This window comes from Suncus etruscus, chromosome 8, assembly GCF_024139225.1.
Source record: "Suncus etruscus isolate mSunEtr1 chromosome 8, mSunEtr1.pri.cur, whole genome shotgun sequence".
In the NCBI taxonomy this organism is placed as follows: Eukaryota; Metazoa; Chordata; class Mammalia; order Eulipotyphla; family Soricidae; genus Suncus; species Suncus etruscus.
The window spans coordinates 19,504,899-19,525,577 of record NC_064855.1 but is presented as its reverse complement, the minus strand read 5'-3'; the positions used below and the strand labels follow the sequence as shown (position 1 = coordinate 19,525,577).

The window sequence follows — 20,679 nt, the reverse complement described above, 5'->3', positions numbered from 1 at the left end:
TGAATGTTGCTGCTTGCAATAGAGAAAGCCTACCCTTTTGTCGCTTTGTTTTTCTCCTGGAGCTAATGTTATGATCAATAGATTGCCGGTGTAATTTAGATAAATCATCCGTTTAATTGCCATTTGGAAAAAGTAGCTCTTTTTAAAATGTGGGAAAGCAAGAGCAAACAGGGAAGTTATAGGGTGTTGACTCCAAGTCTTCAAAAAGCAAAATAAAACACAAAATGGCTGCGTAGAACAACCACTGGTGCCCATATTGACTTCAGAGTCTGTATGTGTCCAGAATAACAAACAGTGTCATGAAATCAAGTTACAGTTGAATGTTAGTTTCTTCCTCACATCCTGGGACTTTTAAATAGGGCCATAGACCCTCAAGGGAAGGGGGTGCTTTAGAGAAGAGTCAGCTCTGAGTGTTATGGCAGCCCCTATGCTCTGAACACCCAGTACAGTGTATCTTCTTTCAATCAAAGCAAGGAGCTGCACTATGAAAATTTCATTAGCAGGCTATTGCCTGCTCCCTCCTCACTATGGTTGAATATTTAGATTCCCTATGACATAGAGTAGTAAACCTATGATTGACTTGTCCATGGAAGTATCTCATCAAATTGATTGTTTGTAATGTGACCACCCTCTGGGTATAGTTATAATCATCGAAAAGTCTGTGTGGAACATTGACTCCCTTCTAGGTGGCTGATGGGACCCTGGGAAAGCCATTTTACCTTCCTGGTGCCTATTTTTCCTTTCATCTCAGGGTGATCAGTGCTGCTGCTTAGGGAATTTTCCCAAACAAGAGTATGTGGAATCTGACACAAACCTGACAAAAATATATTGCCTGTTTTTTGTGTCCAGCTATAGTAGCCACTGTATCTACTGTTACACAGACTTTCATGTATCTGTATTTCACGAATTTTTGAAATAGTAAATGAACTAAATTCTTAGGTCAGTTAACTTTGAGTGAGTTCCATCACCCCAGATTAGCTCTTGATTTTTTTTCTTAATTTTCCCTGAATCTAGGGATTCCCAAGAGAGTGCTCCGGTTTATCTGACATGAAGGTTTAATGGTAATTTAAAATGCTGCAGTCACTTTGGAAGACGTCAAACTTTCCCAACATTGCTTCCTTCTTGCTGTATTTATATTACCTTTTTTTTTAATTTTTATTTATTTATTTATTTATTTATTTATTTATTTATTTATTTTTTGGTTTTTGGGTCACAACCGGCAGCACTCAGGGGTTCCTCCTAGCTCTATGCTCAGAAATTGCTTCTGGCAGGCTCAGGGGACCATATGGAATGCCGGGATTTGAACCACCATCCTTCTGCATGCAAGGCAAATGCCTTACCTCCATGCTGTCTCTTCTTCAGCCCTTATATTATCTTTTGTTAACAGCTTTATTGAGACATTTGACCAGTGATCACCTACCTGAAGTGTGCAGTTCAATAGTTTTGAGTAGTCACAGATCTGTGTACCTCTCACCAATAGAGCAATAAAACCCTTTTAAGCAACTCTAACTTCATATTCATTTAACATTCACCCTTAAATATTCCTATCCCCACCTACACAACTCCACTAGAATCAGATTAAGTAGGTAACCAGCAACCGTCTTCCTTGTCCTATCGCCCTGTTTTGGGCAGTTCATGTAAGTGTAGCCATATCTGTCATTATATAGTCAGCTTATTTAAGAATGTTTTCTAAAGTAATTCATTTATAATATGTACCAGTACATCCTTTTTATTGCTTGTGTATGTCTGGACCACCGTTTATGATAGACCCAGTCATCTGTGGATAGGCCACCGAGTTCCTACTCTTTTTTTTTTTTAAAGTACTCAGTACACTTTTTATTTCCATGAATTTTAAATAAAAAGACTGTGTCACAGGATTTCTCATTGTTTGCTTTAAGGCTTTTTCAACAGTTGATGACCCACTGCATTCATTGATTTTTATCTTTGTCAGTTGATTGAAGGAGATCAATTTTACCTCTTGAGATTTGAAGCCTTCTACCTTATTGCTGTTTGTTTGTTTGTTTTTTAAGTTCAATCATTTTTACTCTTTAACTGATGAATCAGGCTGCTGTGAACATTTATGCATGGGTGTGTGTGAATTTGTTCCCACCTTTATGTTCTTGGGTCACTCCCTGCAGTGTTTGTATGGCTTGGTACCAGGAGATCTAGTTGAGCCTACTATAGGCAAACTATATGCCTTAGCCCATTAAGCCATTGCTCTGCCAGGCCTCAAGGGAATTACTAGACCTGGTGATAACTCTTTAACAAGACTGTCTTCCAAAGTGACTGTAGCATTTTAAATTCCCATTAGCAGTGTATTGGATTTCCAAATTTTTTACATTCTTGCCAAGACTTTGTCAGTTATTATCACCATCATCATCATCATCATTATTATTATTATTGAATTCACTTTATGCTGTAGTTTCTTTCTGGAACTTATAGGATATTGGACCCTAGAAGCTTGTTCTTACTACTTTTTAAGATGAAATCTGTGTGAGAGCTACTTTGTTTTGCACCTTGGGTCTTTCTGGGACTCTGGGGATCCATCTTTTGGGTTTCTAGCTTCACTTGGGGTTCAGGCAGTGAAAGCCAAAGGAAAAATGAAGAGAATGTTAAGGATTGATTCTGTGGGCTCCAGGCAAGGTAGTTGTTTGCCCATTGTCTTCTCCCATTTCATTCATGGTTTTCTCTCTTGTCCTCCATCTTCCATTCCAGCAGTGGATGAGGACCATCTGTGCTGCCAGCACCGGGGTTTCTGACATCTCTTACAGATCTCCCTAAGTCTGTCCCTCTAGGAAAGACTCCTGCTCAATGACCAAGTGTATTTCCTTCCAGAGCCCCTTCAGACACAGCAGGATCCAGCCCCTTGTCCCATTCACTGTTCAGCTGGCATGGCCCAAACTGTGCTGACCAGCGCTCTGTGTCTCTGCAGGCATACATCAAGCTCGGAGACTACCAAAAGGCAGTCACAGACTGTGACTGGGCCCTGAAGGTAAGCTACATCCTTTTAAGCTCTCCACAGCAGGGCCTGCTAGAGTTCGTACCTGGGTCCTAGGAGAATGAACTATACTTAAATTATCTGGGGGAGAGAGGGAGGGGCAACAGCAAGTGAGTTGGAAGGCTTAGGGTTGCCATGGGAGCTGTGATCATGCCTCTCATGATAACAAAGTGCTAAACTTTGCCAAGAATCCAGGGAGGACACTGGTGTCAGTAGTTCTAAGGTTTGAGACAGCAACTGCTGCTCTGCTTTGTGTTAACAGAAGCTTTTCTTCACTTGGGAGTGAGAACTGTCCTCTGGTATCAGACCTCAGTGCCTGAGTCTGCTATGGGATCAGTTTGGGCTCTTCCTTTCGACTTCCAACAGTTAGGAAATTTTCCCTAGCAGCTCGATTTGTAGAGGAACGGTCAGAAGAGACAATTCCTGCTCTTATGCCCAAACACTACACAGTCCTCAGACAGACAGTACGGGAACACTAGGGTATTTCTTCCAAGACAGTCAAAGATGAGGATGAAAGGATTGTTGGTGAAAATATTAAGAGTTTTTAGAAGCCAGAGAAATAATATAATAGCTAAGATTCTTGTCTTATATGTGGCTGACCCAGGTTCAATCCCTGGCATCCCATCTGGTCCCATGAGTACTATCAGGAGTCAATGGGATCATATGGAGTATGGTTATATGGTTATAGGAGTAACAGCCCAAAACCAAACCAAAGGAGGAGATTTTAAAGCTCATTGATTGTGTTTCAGATCTCGTGTTTTCAGTACTGTTGAGTCTGTGCTTTGAATATATAGTTATACTGCTCTCCCACACCCCTAACCCAGACCTTATTCCCCTACTATGTCCCTTTCTCATCTTTTCTAATCTCTCGGGCCAAAGAGCAGTCAGACCATCCTGCTGATTAAGGAGTCCTTCCCCAGATGTGAAATATAGATCTCACAGCTGACCTTACACAACACTGGTGCTCAGTAGCCAGTTTTGTACTAAGTCCATCACGGCTCCCCAGTGGGAGAGATCTGAGTGACTACCTGGAGGGATGGGATTGAGGAGGCTGAGGGGAGTAGTTTGCTCAGAGTACCAGCACTCTCGTGATTTGCATTATTTCAGAGCTTTGAATTGAAAGGAGAAACTTCCCTCTTTGAGGTTAACTCATCAGCATCGAATGTCAGTAACACCCCATTATTCATGCTGTACATGCCTGCATGCCCATGTAATATTTTTGACACCTTTGAATTGGCAGGGACAAACCCATGGGGGGAGAGATTTCAGGAGTAATGCTCTTTGTCAGTGAAGGAAAAGCAGCAGAGCTGGCTTCAATTAGGATCAGAATTATTTCTTTCTTAGAAAACATACCTTCTTCTGAAAGCAGGGATTCATTTAAAGGGGACCTGCAGTTCACCCAGAAAAAAAAATCCAGAAAAGGTTGCTGCATGATCAAAGAAGAAAGGCCCATCAGTGAGTGAGAAGATCCTTCAGCAGCCCCTCATATCTGTGGGAAGAAGACATCAGCATCACCACAGCTGTGCCCCCTACACAGTGATGCACTGAAGACCAGGGTTAGGCTCTCAGGCATAAACCTTATTTTCCCCATCAGTCCCTCTGAGAGCTGCTAAGGAAGGTTCTATAAACATTTGATGTTTATGTGTTTATAGCTGCAGAGCAAGAGTTTCTGCTTTATCTTGGGCCATTCTTTTCTTGCCTCTTCCATTTCTTCCTCTTGAGTTCTCCTGGGTTCTCTTCTCTGTTCTTGGCCTTTCTTCTTCCTGCAGTTTCTCTATCAAACCTCCCGTCTCTATCAGAGGCTCAGCACCCTGGGCTGCATTTCTGCTGTCTACTGCTGGCTTCTGTCTGATAAGCTGGGCTGCATTCTGGGCTGAATTTGAGTGTCTCTAGGTCTGGAAGGTCCTTCATCTGTCCCCACTGCCTTCCCTTCTCATTTTGCACACATGATGTTTCCAGGCATGTAAATACCTCATTTTTGGTTCTGCCCTCTGCTTCCTTCTCTCTTACCATGCATTGTCTGCCAATACTGGCCAGTTCTTTCTCAGGCATAACTCTGGTACCTGTACCATCCTGCAGACCAACTGCCTGCCACCAGGATGCCAGCTTTGAAGGGGTGGTCTGGGCCTTTTCTCATATTCCCTGCCTTTCCCCCTCATAGTCAGCTCTGCATGCTGTTCCCCAGACCAGATTTGCTCTGTATGTCATGCATCGCTTCTCTGGCCTGGCACCCAGGCCCCTCCAGTCACTGTCCAGCTCAGCCCCCTAGACTTGATGTGCTCCCCAACCTGGCACTGTACCGCACACTGAGGTCCCCCCTGCTCTTGGCTTTGCTCAGTCTGGCCTCTCTTCTCTAATATCTCTCAATATCAGCTCACAGCCTTTTCCTCTGCACACTCCTAGTTTCCGACCATAGTTCCCCATGGTGACTTTCCTTCTCAGCTCTGGTCTTTCCTGAAGAGAAAATGCTTTCCCATAGAAGGCTGTATGAAATATTTAAACCTTTGAAACCTGGAGTCAAAGGGCTAGATTTTGAATACTTCCAACTTAGCATCCATTCCACTTAACCCTTGAACATCTGGTTTCCTCCACCATAAAAATGGGGGTAATAGGTGTCTCTGCTGCGCAGAATAGAGCCTTCCAAAGTCAAATCCTTTTCATAAGATATCTTGGAGAAAATTCACAGGAACCATCAAGCTTAGCGCCCAGCACTAGGTAAGGGTAAAAGCACATAATGTACTCTTAGAGATTGTTGCTAACCCTTCCCTCGGCAGCGAATCAGGACATGACACTCACAAAAAAGGCATCTATAAAAAGACCCTTCCAAGTATAACAGTTATTGCTTCCTCTTCTATTATTATTTAGCTTTTTTAAAAGAAAAATTTAAAAGCTCTATTTGGCTCAAGGTGAATTACATTGCTGTAGCAGCAGCAGCAGCGCCTTTGACAATATCTCCATTGCCTCTGGTTACCTGCATTTTCTCCTCAAGGGCAGCCTGAGAGATGCTGGAACATCTTCAACAAGCGCATCAGAACATGTGGAGAGGGAGGCCTGGCGTTCTGCAGGACCCATCAGATTCCTGAGTTTATGCTCATAATCTCTGATCTACCCAATGGGCATCTAACCCAGCACAGTGCCTTGCACATAAAAGAGATTGAGTTTGGGGCCAGAGAGCTAGTACAGCAGGCAGGGCACTTGCTTTGCATACAGTTGTCCTGGGTTTGATCCCAGGCACTCCCATCTGGTCCCCCAAACCCTGCCAGAAGTGACCCATATGTGAAGAACCAGGAAAGAACCAGGAATGAGCCCTGAACACTGTTGAAGGTGGCTCAAAAGGGGGGTTGAGTTAAATCCTACAGATGTCTTAAAGGATAGTTTATGTCTCTGTGCCAAAATGTTCCCTCTGGAGTTGTATCAGGGCAGGTAGGAGCAGAACCCCTGTGCAAAGGCAGAGCCTTTTGACTAAAGCATCCCTCCTGAGCCTACGTTTCCAGTATACATGTTCTGCTTTCATTTCAAAGTAGCAACTTCAAGATCACTAAGATATAACAGTGACCTCAGCTATTTACCCAGAGTCAATCTCTTTCTTCTGATAAGCTAGTGGCTCTCAAATAAGTCCACTTCTGTCAGCCAGGGGGCTTAGGAAGTGTCCGCTCCCGAGTGTGATTTAAAAGGTTTAGGTCAGGACTCTCCCCAGCATCGGATGTGATTCTAAATATGTAGCCAAGGTCAAGAGCTCTTGTGGAGTAAGGGTTTCTAGTTTGTTTCCTGATTTGGGTCTCATTAAGTGGAAATGAAAACTGGCAAGGATCATTAATTAATTGGATACAGAGCGTTTTCATGCATCCAAGCTCCTTTTTGGCATCAATTAGCTTGGTCACAGGCATACAGAAAAGTTTTCATTGTCAACTCAAGTCGCTGTCCCGAGAACTCTGTTAGCCGGGCATTGAGGAGAGAGACTAATGAGTTCCAATCTTCTGAGATATCTGATCAGCCATTCTCTTTTATGCAGTGTGATGAGAAGTGCACAAAAGCATATTTCCACATGGGGAAAGCCCACATGAATCTGAAGAACTACAGTCAGGTGAGTTCTCAGTGTGAGTGGTGAGTTTCACCTCAGAGCCATGTCAGATCGCCTTGGAGAACCACCACAACCCTCCAGATGGAAAGGGCATTAATCCACTACTAAGAACTAAGAATTACTAAGGTCTCAAAACTGAGGATGTTGACCTTCTCTCCTCATGCTGTAGGAATTCCTTTTGCCATGTCTTTTACCAGCCACGAGAAAGAAAAAAGCAAAAAGGCAAAATTGAGGTGCCCAGAGTGAGAGTACAGCAAGTAAGGCTCTTGCCTTGCACTCAGTCAACCCAGGTTCAATCCCTGGCTTCCCTGAGCACCATCCGTAGTAATCCCTGAGTGTAGAGCTAAGAGTAACTAACTTCTGAGGATTCCTGTGTGACCCAGAAAACAACCAAAAAAGCAGATGAAATCCATCTGTTATCTTATTGTAATCTTATTGTTATCTTGTTGTAGTCTTATCACTCCAAAGAACCATATGTACACATAGATATTACATATTGCTAATAACAGTTTAATTGCTGTACAGCAGATTGAGCATTTCACAATCCTCAGAGGGGAATAGGGAACTCCATGCCCCCATTCCGGGTTGGACAAGAGACACTGGGCAGGAAGCAATTCCCCACAATAAATAATCCACATAGATCTGAAGGTTTTAGCAGGCAAGAAACTCATACTGCAAGCTCCACAAAGTAGAACCACAAGCCTAGATGGCAGCTCTCCACTAAGGTCTCCTGACTTCCATTTACTCAGATCAAAACAAAACCCCTCCCCACAAGAGGAGGGGAAAGAGCCAGGTGAAAGGCAATGGGAAAGCAGGACCAATGGAAAACAAGATACAAATGGGAACTATTTTAAAGGCCTCTATTTTCCTCACATGTCATTAAGATATAATTCCCTTATCTTATGTGCTTCAGTGGTTCTTCATATATTCAGAGTTGAAGCCACAGTGACATTAACACAATCAAATTTAGAATATTTCTGTCATTTTCCAAAACCAATCTCTATCCTTTAGCAATTACTTCCGATTCATTCCTCTGAAACTACTCATCACCAATTACATGTTTCTCTGTTCTGAAGGCTTCACTGAATGGAGTCATATCCATGTGGTCTTCTGTGTCCAGCTTCTTTGACAGAGCATGATGTCTGCAAGATACATCTATATAATGGCTAAAAGGTTTTAGACTTTTACTTTGAGTCAGCTGGGAGCAGTAGAGGGTTTTGCTTAAAGGAGTGAAAGCATCCAGTTAAAGTTTTATATTTAGAGGATAACTCCAACTTCTGAATCAAGAAAATGCACTGGCATAGTAAGAAAAGAACCCAGAATCAGAAAGCAGGCAGTTATGTTGACATGTTAAATGACGTAATGTTGACATGTTAAACCAGGGTAGTGCTAATGGGCATGAAAGGGATGAGATTTTGTTGATGTATTTTAGGGAATTAGTTAATGTACCTTTGAGGGGGTGATGATGCTTCCCCATAATAGCAATTGGGCTGAGACAACCCTCCTGGGTTACAACCCTACTGTAACTGTCAACTGCCCTAAGTATAAAAAGTAGAGGCTAGAAGTCAGGGTTGGGTTGTCCAGGTTAATATGGGAGCAATACACACACACACACACACACACACACACACACACACACACACACACACACACCCTGGGTCTAAGTTGCAGGTCACTACATTTGGCATCTCTGGGTGGGCCCTGAATATATACTGATGGTGATGCCAATAGGAATTGCTGATAAGTTACACCTAAGGTTCAAAAGAAGTTGGAGATTGGGGATTACTGTCTAAATCCATTCAGCCTGTTATAAGATCAGTGGCCTAAAAAATAAACATTCATTCCTCGAAGTTCTGGAGGGTGGGAAGTCCCTGATCAAAGCACCAGTGCATGCTGTGTCTGACTTGCCTTTCAGGGTCCAAGCCAGAGGTGGGGGTCAGTTTACTAAGGGCCTCATTCTTCCATGAGTGTTGCACCCTGATAATCCCCTTCCAGGTCAGGTTTCAGCTCTCAGCTGCGTAGGGGCCACATTTGTTCTATAGAAGTTGCCTTGTTTGCTTTCAATATCTCCTGTGATACTCTTCTCTGTCTCATGGACTTTTCCTTTGGTTCCTGTGTTTGTCCGTCTTCTGGAAGAGCCCTGAGCCTTCAGGATGCCTGAGAATAATGTTTTCCTACATTGTTTCTCAGGCTGAGCTACAGGCAATTCCTGATAGGCCTAAAGACTGAGGAACTGCCACAAATTCTGGGACAAGAATCTGAGCTCAGAAACTTTCTATTCAGCAGAATAGAAATTTCATCTCCTCTATGAAAGCCTCTGCCTGCCCCTCCACCCCACTCTCCTCTTTTTTCAAATCCCTTCTCTCCCCTCCTCTCCTTTTTCTCTTTTTCCTCTCCCTTCTCCTCTTGTTTCCTCATTGCTCTTCTCTCTCCTCCCTCCTCTGTCTGTTTTCCCAAATCCCCAAATTTCTGTCAGAGATGCCTCTCGCTTCATTTATTTATTACTCCCTGCAGACATATCTGACCAAGAGCCTTCCATTCCCACTCAGAATCTAAATTTTATCAAATCTAAATTTTGCTTTTACAATACAGTCATACCTAGCCCAGCCAGACAGAATCCACATGCATTTAGCACTGACTTTTTTCATCTTCTCCACCTATCTCTGACCATTGCTATTAAGAAATAAAGAAAGAAAAGAGAGAAAGAAAAAGAAAAAAGAAACCTTGAAACAAGATCTGCTGCCCCACAGAACCAAAGGCCAGCGTGGAATTGTAGGGACACTGGATTACTTACTTGGACTGGCAGTACTGAGTTAGGAGGAAATAATGAAGCAACCATGCTCTGTGATGCCAGTGTCTTTCCTATAATCACCATGACCCCCGACTTTCTTTTCCTTCCAGTCTAGAGAGTGTTTTCAGAAGATCTTAGAAATAAACCCCGAGCTGCAGAGAGAGGTGAAAGGTGAGAATGTTCCTGCTGGTAGCCTTTGTCTGAAGTTCACCCCCTCTGTGGGCTCCACCTCCAGGTGCTTCTGTACCTGCTCTGCACTTAGGCACAGAGCAGCCATCCTGCTGGCACAGTCAACCCTGCTCCTTAGCTACTCCCCCGACCCCTGCTCCTCAACCTTCTGTTCTCAGGCTCAGATCTTTGCCTTTTTCCCTTCACTCCACTCTCCCTTGGAGCCTGCCCAGCAGGGGAGATGTCTCTGATACCCCAGCATGGAGTAAGACCCTTACTTATGAGCAGATGGTCCCCTATTCCTGAAAACTTCCTTGTTGAAGGACTTTCGGTTGTGCTAATTCTTTAGTGCTTTTCAGTCTTCCATCCTCAAAACAAAAACAAAAAACCCTCATTGTATGGACATCTTGATTGTGAGGTTTGGCTTTGATTTTATTTGCTTCTTTTCCTTCTGGTATTATTAGATTGCCTAAGACAAGTAGGTCTTCAGGAGAAAGCTGAGCTTCAAGAGAAGGAAGCCCAAGAACATCTGGATTCAGGGAAGAATGCAGCTGTTTCCACCAAGGCTCTCCTAGAGTCGCTTTCTAAGCCAGATCAGATGCCCTTGTTTTATGCAGGGGGCATTGAAATCCTGACTGAATTGATGAAGGATTGTAAGTCAGCCATGTATGTGGCAAGGAGTATTGTCATTTGGAAGGCACAGAGCCAAGAGGTCTGCCCTTGTGAGGCAAAGAGTTCCTTTGTCACTTCCTGACACACATAATGGCAGAACATAGAGGGTGGCTGGGAAAGATATCCCAACCCACTTGGTCCTCTGGCTAGAGCCTAAACACACACAGCATACAAATGTACAGGCTGAATCCATTCCATAAATCACACATACAACCCTACTCAGACCATATGTGTTTCCATACAACACACACGCAGACAACACATGCTCATGCTCACACCATATGTCTTTATCACATTGTCTTCACACAGACATGACACTTTCAGTCCTACCTTATATATTTATATTACATAAACACACACACCACACCACAACCTCACACTATATAACTAGCTAGATTATATGAAGCATGGCACTTGCTCCCCCAAACCTGCACTTATCCACTTGCTCTTTGCAGACCATGAAAGTGATGTCAGGGCACACATTGGGTTTCCTCCTCCTCGTCAAAACTGTCCTGTTGTCTTGGTGCCCTGGTGCCAGGACAGATGCCATGTCTGTTGTGCAGTGACAGAATGTTGATTGTACAAATAGATCAAGCCTTGGACTTGACTTTAGTTCACAGTGAAGGTGTCAAACAACACATCAGTAGGTTCCTGGACATTACAGTTCCTTCTCTAGAATCTAGAAATGGCTTCAGGATAAATATTTAAGAACAGATGGATATGTCAGTTCTTCTTGGAGGTTACGTAAGCTCCTGGAGACGCTTAATATACATAGTGATGGGTACCAGAAGTAATAGCGGGTAGCAGTTTAGAGTTGGGAGTAAGCCTTGAGCACTGCTGAGTTGGGCCCAAAAAAAGTACAAAATGATGAGTTATTGATGAGTTATTAGAGGGGCCATTAAAGGGTTATTACAGAGTTATTACACAGCTCTGCTCTCAGAATGGACTGGCCCTCACTGGGTGCCCAAGTGGCAGGTGACAGCTTTGGAAAGCAGGTGCTGCTTTCTCCCCCAAACTTTTTTTTTTTTGCCTTTTGGGTCACACCCGGTAGTGTTCAGGGGTTACTCCTGGCTCTATGCTCAGAAATCGCTCCTTGCAGACTCTGAGGACCATATGGGATGCCGGGATTTGAACCATCCTTTTGCATGCAAAGCAAACTCCCTACCTCCATGCTATCTCTCCAGCCCCTCTCCCCCAAACTCTTGATGTAGTGGCCTGGACATTCCCCATGGGCATTTCTTGTCATCAACTGGATATGTGGCATGGGTCAGATAGCTCAGGAATCTAAAATAGTTGGTGTGGATTCGTTTCAGGCATTGAGCAGACTCTGTTCCGGACACACCACGGATTCCAAGTCATTGATGAGAATTTGATCATAAGAAGGTAAGCAAAGTTGTAAGAGCAGGCCCTGGCCCTAGGCAAGACTGCCCCTTTGTACCATCCTCTGTCAATCCTGGTGGTCCTTGAATAATGTGGGTTGCCACATGCTCACCTCTCAAGCTTTTATTTGGAAACAATTGCTTCATACTTGGTGGTACTCTGGAATCACTCCCTGCAGTGCTCAGGACTTACTCCTAATTTTTGCTTAGCAGGTCCTATACAGGCTCTTAGCCACTGTATTATCTTTTTGCTCTTTCTACCCAAGCTTTGAGCCTCAGAGTGTTGGGCTTAGTCCACAGTTGATGGGAGAACAAAGACCAGCGAGTTCCCAGGCCTCTTGAGTAGGAGAAATGCCCTTCTTGCTCCTCTGATTCCTTATATTTTTCAGGAGATGAGATCAGCTGGGTCCCTGTCCATGTTTCCTCTCAAGAGAGTCCCAGGTGCTAGGTGTTAATTTTCTTTTAATCTGTATTTCGTCTTGAATTGCTTGGTGAAGGTGGGTCCAAGTGGATTCAGGCAGGTCTAGGCTAGTCCACTGCCCTTCAGACTCCTGGTTCCTGAGTCTATGTCCTGCTTCTCCAGTGGCTAGAGAAGCCCTCTGCTTCCCATGGGCCTGGTAGAGCCAGAGTGGCCTTGCTGGGTACACAAGGCAAACACCACCTGGGTGTTTTGGGCTCACTTCAGCTCAGGATGTTGAGGTGGGTTGGAACCTGTGTGAGGTGGCCCTGCACCATCTGCTGCTCCCCATGATTCATGAATTTTAGAAAGAGTCTTCGCCCTAGCTCACCACCTCCCTCTGTGTGGTCCCAGCTTTCTTGCTCCCCACCCTGGCCATGGTACCCTGAGCTGTAGTTCGGTGCTTTTATATGAAGGATAAAATAAAACCAATGAGAAGAAGAGTCAAACTAATTCTGCTCTAACAAACTGATTCTGCTTTCCCTGCTCCCTTCTAGGTGCTTTTCCACAGCAGAGAAAGATGCCGCAGAGGAAACCTTGTGCATGTCCGTGCTCAGGCTCTGGCAGGCAGTGACACACGGCAATGGTAAGACTGGTTGCCCCAGATCACTGTTTTGTGCTGGTCATGCAGGAACCCCTAGCAATTCTCCGCACTCTGCCCCACGCAGGCCGCAGGCATGAAACCCAGTGTACAGTTGTGTCTGAGGCCACAGAGCTGCTGGCCCAGCAGGCAGGGTTTTGGTAGTATGAGGAAGGAGGGCAGCAGATACTTTCAAATTTGTTCTGTTGGTGCATGAGAATGGACAGTCTTCACAGTCCTGTCATGAGCTTGGTGATCAACCCTGCTTCCTTCTCGGAACCCTGCTCCAGGCATCAGATTGGAGCAGCAAGACGCTTTGGGGTTTTGTCTGCCTCATGAAAATACTGCTGTGCTGTGGCTTCCTTCATCTAGTCATGCCTTTCTTGTTCTGTTGGTAACCTTAGTTTAAATAAAAGTGTTTTCCCAAAGAAAAGGTCCCACCTTAGCCATAAGTACTGAAAATGGGATCACTCTAGGGTTTTGTTTAATATTTGAGCTCCTTGGAGAGCCCACCCTGGAGCTTGCCAGTGCAGCCCAAGAAATGAAAAATGTGAGGCCAGAGAGATAGCATGGAGGTAGGCCATTTGCCTTGCATGCAGAAGGACAGTGGTTCGAATCCTGGCATCCCAGCCTGCCAGCAGTGATTTCTTTTTTCTTGTTTTTGTTTTTGTTTTTGGGCCACACCCAGAGGTGCTCAGGGGTTACTCCTGGCTGTCTGTTCAGAAATAGCTCCTGGCAGGCACAGGGACCATATGGGACGCCGAGATTCGAACTAACCACCATAGGTCCTGGGTCGTCTGCTTGCAAGGCAAACGCCGCTATGCTATCTCTCTGCCCCCCCCCAGGAGTGATTTCAGAGCATAGAGCCAGTAGTAACCCCTGAGCACTGCCAGGTGTGACCCAAAAACAAACAAAAAAAGAAATGGAAAATGCTGAATGTCACTAAGGACTTCTTCATCCCCCACCCCCTTCCTTTAGTAATGAAGAAGCATCAGGAGTTCAAAAAAGCAGAGTAGTGGCCTGTTTTCTGAAGGACATTATGCTCACTCCAGTGTAATCTCCCAGGGACAGAATTTGGGGGTGGCTCTGTAGACCTGCAGGCCAGCTCATCCCTAGCTCTGCAGCTCCCCTGTGGCACCACACCACAAACCAGCAGCTGGGATGCAGGTGATAGATGGAGATTTTCTACCTATGTACCCCGATGGACAGCACTGGTCTGCAGACTGCTGACAGACACTGATTCAGATGGATCTGCACCAGTCCAGTTTGTGGACTAGCAGGAACCTTCTAGCAATGGCCTATGGACCACCCACATTAGGATGGCTCTAAGCCTTTCTTTCCATTTTCCAGCAGGGGCCTTTGACAGTTATAATGAGATTACTTCACATAAGCATGGGGCCTGTGTTCTTAGCTGATCACTATTAACTCATCTAATCCTTAACTATCACTATTGGTTTGGTCCCTCCATATCCTCACCAAGGAGGAAAGGGCAGCACAGGCTTGAATTGCTTGGTGAAGGTGAGTCCAGGTGGGTTCAGGCAGGTCTAGGATAGTCCACTACCCTTCAGACTCCTGAAGTTCCTGAGTTTATGTCCTGCTTCTCCAGTGGCTGGAAAAACCCTCTGCTTCCCATAGGCCCAGTAGAGCCAGAGTGGCCTCGCCAGGTACACAAGGCAGACACCATCTGGGTCTTTTGTAGAGGAGAACCAGAGACTGCTTGTGACAAGCCCCTACACAGGCAAATTGCTGCCTTCCCTCCTGGACTCCTCGGTGGGCTCCATCCAGGAGCAGAGCCTGACCCTGTTGCTGCAGCTTGCTGAGACTGAGAACGGGCGGATCCTGATCGTCAACCACCTTGACCTCGCTCGGTAAGGCCCTGCAGGTTTCTTCTCTGCAGCCTCAGGCTCCCCCATGCCTGTCACCCCCTTCCCCATTACGACTCTGCTATGAGCAATGCTCGCAGCCTGTGCTGAGGACCAAAACCAGGAACCTTACAAAGGAAAGTTCTAGGACAAGTACCACTTCAAACTCAGCACCATGGACAGCACCCTTCTCCTTAACTATCATTTTAGATACCCCCTAAATAGTGGCCAGGGCAGCACCTCCTAAAGCAGATCAACCCAGCCTTACACATTGGCATAGCGCTGTGTTAATAATGCTATATCCCAGTGTGAACCAGGCATTCGTATGAGTCATTTCCTTCTATATCCGACTCCATCCTTTAGCCAAGTATGACCTTTTCTCATATTTTTCTCATTCCTCTTCAGGCAGCTCTCTCTTTATCTCTCTCTCTCTCCTCTCTCTCTCTCTCTCCCCCCCTCTCTCTTTGGAGCAAGGGAGAATGTAGATGAATATAGCTCATCTGTGGTCTGCACAAGCTTAAGGCAATAAGAGAGAGAATGTGTCTCTCTCCTAAGTAGATTTAACTTAAAAATTATGAGCCATCTCAATTCCAACAATCCAAAGATGGTTAGTCAAACATCTGAAATTTCAATTTTCCCCACCTTAACAAAAAGGTGGCATCTTAGCACAGACTCAATGTGATGGAAACAGAAGCACTAATCATAGCATGCTCTAGAATGCTTCATGCCTAATCGAAAACCGTAATGAAGAGAACTTCCCCAGCCGTCAGTCAAGTCTCAGTTTCCAGCTCCTTCCCAAGCAGGGAAGGAGCCATATCTGAAACTCTGTTGCATCTTTCTGGGATCCTACTGGGCCATAAGCACCTGTCTCGTGTGGTTCTGAGCTGAGCTGTTTCTAAGGACAAGGTGGTTCTGAAGTTTATCTGGGTGTCCTGAACCCCCCTTTCAGTCATAGCTCTCTTCCAAGGATCACAGGAAAAAGCTCACAGCACACACTCCATGATTTCAACCACCCTGGCAGATGGATTGTTAACTTTGTTCAGTCCTTATAAGCACATTACACATTTCAGATGGCTCTGTAATCATTTCCTCCACACCTTCATCATGGTTTTAATTTCTGTTTGCTTGGGTCTCTTGGAGTAAATGTAGCTATAATTATCCAAGCGCTCATTGTACTGTGTTGTTTCACTATGAAATTATTCTAGTGTCTTAGAAAGACTCATTTAGGATCGTCTTATGCAGCTCCACCTCCCTGCTTTACACAGTCATAGAAACTTCCACATAGGGCTTTATGCCAACTTTCCTCTTTAGTGTCTCATCCCTGATTCAACCAGAAAAAGACAGTTATGTTTTCTGTGAAATGAGATGAGAAGATGGGAAGTAAGAGAGAGCTGCATGCAGACCCCTGACTCTCCCACAGAAGCATACTATCACCCTGCTTGGAAAATGTGTGTGAGAATTCTCCCATGGATACACACAGGAGGCAGACGGCAGGGTCAGCAGTACTTTGTGCATTGTGTACAGTGTTGGGAATCTCTTTCCCTGCTTCTCCCTTACTACTATTTCACTAGAAATGTATTTGCAGGCAAATAGATTGATCCCTAGCACCCCCTCTGTATCACCAGCCCAGGGCAAAGCTTACATGAGGGTGCGGTGGCATGTGCCATTAAAATGGCCTCCACTACATCATAGAGAAGACTCAACCAAGAAGAGTTGTGTTTCTCTCATAATAAAAGGGACAGAAGATGGGGCTGTGGCTTACAGATACCAGCACCCATAACCTGCCCTGCCCTTGAACTTACTCTCATGGTCCCACAAGACTACTATATCTCTCTTGCAGACAGTTTAGCATCATCCATCCTGTCTCATTTAGCAGAGATTTAGCTTTTGATTTCTCTTTGGTCCAAATCAAGTCTCCTGCTCACTCTCTAATGAACAAAGTGGTTATGGCCATGTTACAACATTGGGCAGGAGTGCAGAGCAGCAGGTTCTGTGGAGTTCAACCACAAACCAGCTTGGCTGCTGTCAGAAACCTGTGTTTCTGTGTGTGACCACACACCCGTGTGGTGTTCTTGTCTATCCTTTACCTTTCCTCTCATCAGGGCCTAGTGCTCTGGTTCTGGAACTGAGGTAAAGGCACATTTCCTGGGATGTGGAAACATTTCCTGATATGTGGCTCTCTACAGAATGTAGAGTTTCTCAACACAAAGCAGGGGGCTAGAAAGGGCCATGCTGTGGGGGCAGGTGAGAAGCCCCTGAGGACCTATAAATGTTGCCAAGAGATTAGTGGCATCCATCTCCCCAGCCAGAAATTAGATGCTCACCACTGTCCATCTAAACTAGAGTCATTTCTTAAGTGCAGGTCGGTATAGCCTCTTCTGTCCAGGACATTCATGGAATGGGTGACCTGTTTCCTCAGGGATGCTCTGATTCTGAGGGACGTTAGGGGGTCTGGTCCAGGGGCATCCTGGGACAGCATGGCGAGCCCCACCTCAGCTCTCACCTGGATACAGATTTCTTCCTAGTGTTCTTGAAAATCAGGTGGAGGGCAACTCCCTCTGACATTGTTCTGGGTTTTTCAGACTGTTGGAAGCTCTGGTGTCATTCCTGGACTTCTCAGATAAGAGAGCCAGTTCCGCCATGGGACTGCTCACTGACTTGGCTCTGGAGGAAAGGTACCATTTCTTTCTTTATTATGCTTTTTGGGCCACATGCAGCTATGCTCAGGGCTTATTTCTGGCTCTGCACTCAGCAATTACTCCTGGCAGGATGAAAGCCATATGGAATGCCAGGGATCAAACCCAGATCGACCATGTACGAGTCAAGCGCTCTCCCCACTGTACTCTCACTCTAGCCCCAAACTGGGTTCTGAAGGGCTCATACACACCTCTCCCAGTCACCTGGTCTCCACATCTGCTCTGCTCCCTGTGACTCTGTATTTACATGCAAGTGTGTGTCATGCGTAGACAAACCACAACTGACTACTAGTTTTCTCACTAGATTCCACGTCTGGTTCCGGGCCAACATTCCAGCTGTCCTTCCCATACTCACGCGTGTTCTGGTGAGCAATTCATCCTCTTCCTCGCTTGTGGAGCCACTCTCAGTAGTGTGCATGGAGCTGTGATTGACACCCCACCACATCTGTAGTTGCTCAGGTGGATTAATCCTCTAACCACAGCTGGAACTGACACAGTTCTGTTACTCAGTGGCCACCTTGAAGTAGGTGGAGACAGTATGTGGATGGTATGTTACTCGGGCAGCAAAGCTGGATGTGGACTGTACTGAATATAGCAGGAGGGCTGCTTCATCTCCTGATTCTGCGTCCATCTCTGAGTGCCATGGGCAGCCTTATTTCCTTCAGGAAAGTAGACCCTGTCAGAACAGTGTGTGGTGGTTGGAGCTCACATGAGAAACACATAAAGGAGTGAAGGGAGGGCCCTCCTAGAAAAGTGTACAGGGACTGGGACCCTGTCCTCAGCAAGCCACAGACATCTCCAGGGACTTTACCAAAGGCGCTCAAATGAGTGTTTTGCCAGGGTACAATGGGAGCCCTGAGAAGGGAAGGCTCTTATCTGACTTCTCCAAGCTGATTGATGGTTCCCTGAGATTGAACCCTTGGCCTCCCCATTTGAGACACCTCATTTTGTGGTTGAGCCCTCTGTGTGTCTCCATGCTTATACCTGCCTGGCTTTTGGGACATCCCAGTGTGGCTTGATGCTGTCTTGGTCCCTGGGGTGGTACAGAGCAAGGGAGGCCTCCAATATTGCACTCACCTCACCTGCCTGATCTCTGCATATTTACCACTTCTTCTTACTTCCCTTTCAGAGACGAGACCCTAAGATGACCAGCCCTTCAGCTCTCTACCAGTGTGTGGCTGTCATGGCAAACCTTAGTGTGGATGCAGCCATTCAGGGAGATCTAGCGACCTCTGAGGAACTCAGAGATGCCTGCTTGGGCCTCTGGGTAATTTCATGTGTCTATTTAGAGTTGGTCTGTTATCTTTTCTGGAGGCATATCCAACCTAGGATGTCCCAATAGGTCCTAATATCCAGCAAGTCTGATTCTGAGGGCACTGGACCCAGCAGCTTCTTCATCTCATAACCATAGACTTTTCTGGGTGACTAACCTGAAGATTCCATTAGATTAAGTCTCATCTACCCAGAAGTGGCTTGGTGAATTTTTGGGTAACTTTGGTGGGACCACCAGTTTTCAAAGCTTACTACTCTCCATTCACACAGGGCCAGACCCTCCCAGTCACAGAACACAGACCCCCATATGCTGACAAGTCTTCTGCAGTAACACTCATGAAACGGGGCTCTAACCTTCCAACATCACGCAAAGGCTTGATGCCAACCTCTGAGCTGGTGTGGGTGATGCTGAGGCCATTATCAAAGGGTTGAAATGGCCACAGAAAGCTGAAGGGCTGAAAGGTCATAATTTCCCTTGGTTTGTCTCCCAAGACTAGATGTGAAGAAGACATGGAGTCATTCAGAGATGTCATCTATACGCTCCTGGGCTTCATGATGAACTTGTGTCTTCAGACCCCCTTTGTCTCTGAGGTAGCAGGACAGTATTTGCTCTCAAGCATGTGGGCTCACAGTGGCAGTGGGGAAGAAGACAGCAGTGGGACAGGCACTGAGGGTGAAATGGGTCTATCTTTCCATCATAGCCATGTGTTCAAAAAACTGAGGGCTAAGGAGCCTGTACTTGGCATCATAGTTGGGAGGGATTGCCCTGCTGGTGAGAGGAAGTAGATGGGTAGAGGCTTGAGAAGAAGGTTCTGGAAGGGAACTTGGGACAGAGTTAGGCCATGAGACAGGTGAATTCAGTGGTGTTGGGGTGCTTGGAGGCTCCATAGATTGTTCCAGCATGTCATCCTACCTCTCCCCACATAGGTCTGGGCCAAGGAGGTCAACAGGAAATGTTTCTGTCTACTGGATAGCCAGGATGGGGGGATCCTGACGGTAAATTTCTCCCCATAAAATGCAGAAATGGTTATTCTTTCTATCATTGTACTCTTGTTTGGGGGTTTGCTTGTTTGTTTTTTTGTTTTGGGGCCACACCAAGCAGTGCTCAGATTACTTCTATCTCTACACTCAAGAATCACTAGCTGGTTCAGGGTCCATATGAGGTGACAGGGATCAACCCATGTCAGATACATGCAAGGCAAATGTCTTCCTTCCCCCCCAACCATACTATTGCTCCAGCCCCTCGTAATTCTTCTTTTGTTTTTATCCTCCCAATACATGTTATTTTTCTGGATCTACTGACTCTGGAGTACAGTACAGATTTCCTCTTCAGGTCAATGCCCTGAGATATGAAAACAGTGCCAGGGGACCTGTGAGTCCCCTCTCCCTCCTCCCTTTCCACAAACAAGACACTTAGCCCTATGTGGACCCGAATGCAGGAACCTGAGTCAAGGACCTTTTTTTCTCTGTGGTTAATAATAGTTCATGGACTAAAATCTGTCTCATTTGTCCATGTGCATTCTGGGCAAGACAAGTGACTTTATCTAGACTCTCCTGTCACATAGTCAGAAAGTCCAACCTCAGATGTGGAAGCCAGGGATCTCAGGGTTTGCTTATATGTCAGGGCTTTAGCCTCCTTGGAGATCCATGCTGGAAGAACTTTACTTCTGCCTCTGACATTTGGATAAGAAAGTCAAAAGAGGCCTATACTCAGCACAGTGTA

General features: G+C 45.6%; 1 protein-coding gene across 2 annotated transcripts in view; it reads left to right on the top strand.

Moving 5' to 3' along the window:
* TTC12 (tetratricopeptide repeat domain 12) overlaps window positions 1-20,679 on the top strand; it is a 36,501-nt gene that overhangs the window by 11,810 nt on the left and 4,012 nt on the right. The window contains exons 6-17 of one of the 2 annotated variants that reach the window (XM_049778679.1): window positions 2,933-2,992; window positions 7,011-7,082; window positions 9,981-10,041; window positions 10,503-10,691; window positions 12,024-12,093; window positions 13,044-13,132; window positions 14,826-14,994; window positions 17,571-17,663; window positions 17,989-18,049; window positions 18,814-18,951; window positions 19,449-19,547; window positions 19,884-19,952. In XM_049778679.1, coding sequence (XP_049634636.1) covers window positions 2,933-2,992; window positions 7,011-7,082; window positions 9,981-10,041; window positions 10,503-10,691; window positions 12,024-12,093; window positions 13,044-13,132; window positions 14,826-14,994; window positions 17,571-17,663; window positions 17,989-18,049; window positions 18,814-18,951; window positions 19,449-19,547; window positions 19,884-19,952 — 1,170 coding nt within the window. Of the gene's footprint in view, window positions 1-2,932; window positions 2,993-6,992; window positions 7,083-9,980; window positions 10,042-10,502; window positions 10,692-12,023; window positions 12,094-13,043; window positions 13,133-14,825; window positions 14,995-17,570; window positions 17,664-17,988; window positions 18,050-18,813; window positions 18,952-19,448; window positions 19,548-19,883; window positions 19,953-20,679 lie in introns of both variants that reach the window. The other variant, XM_049778678.1, reaches the window with a different exon arrangement.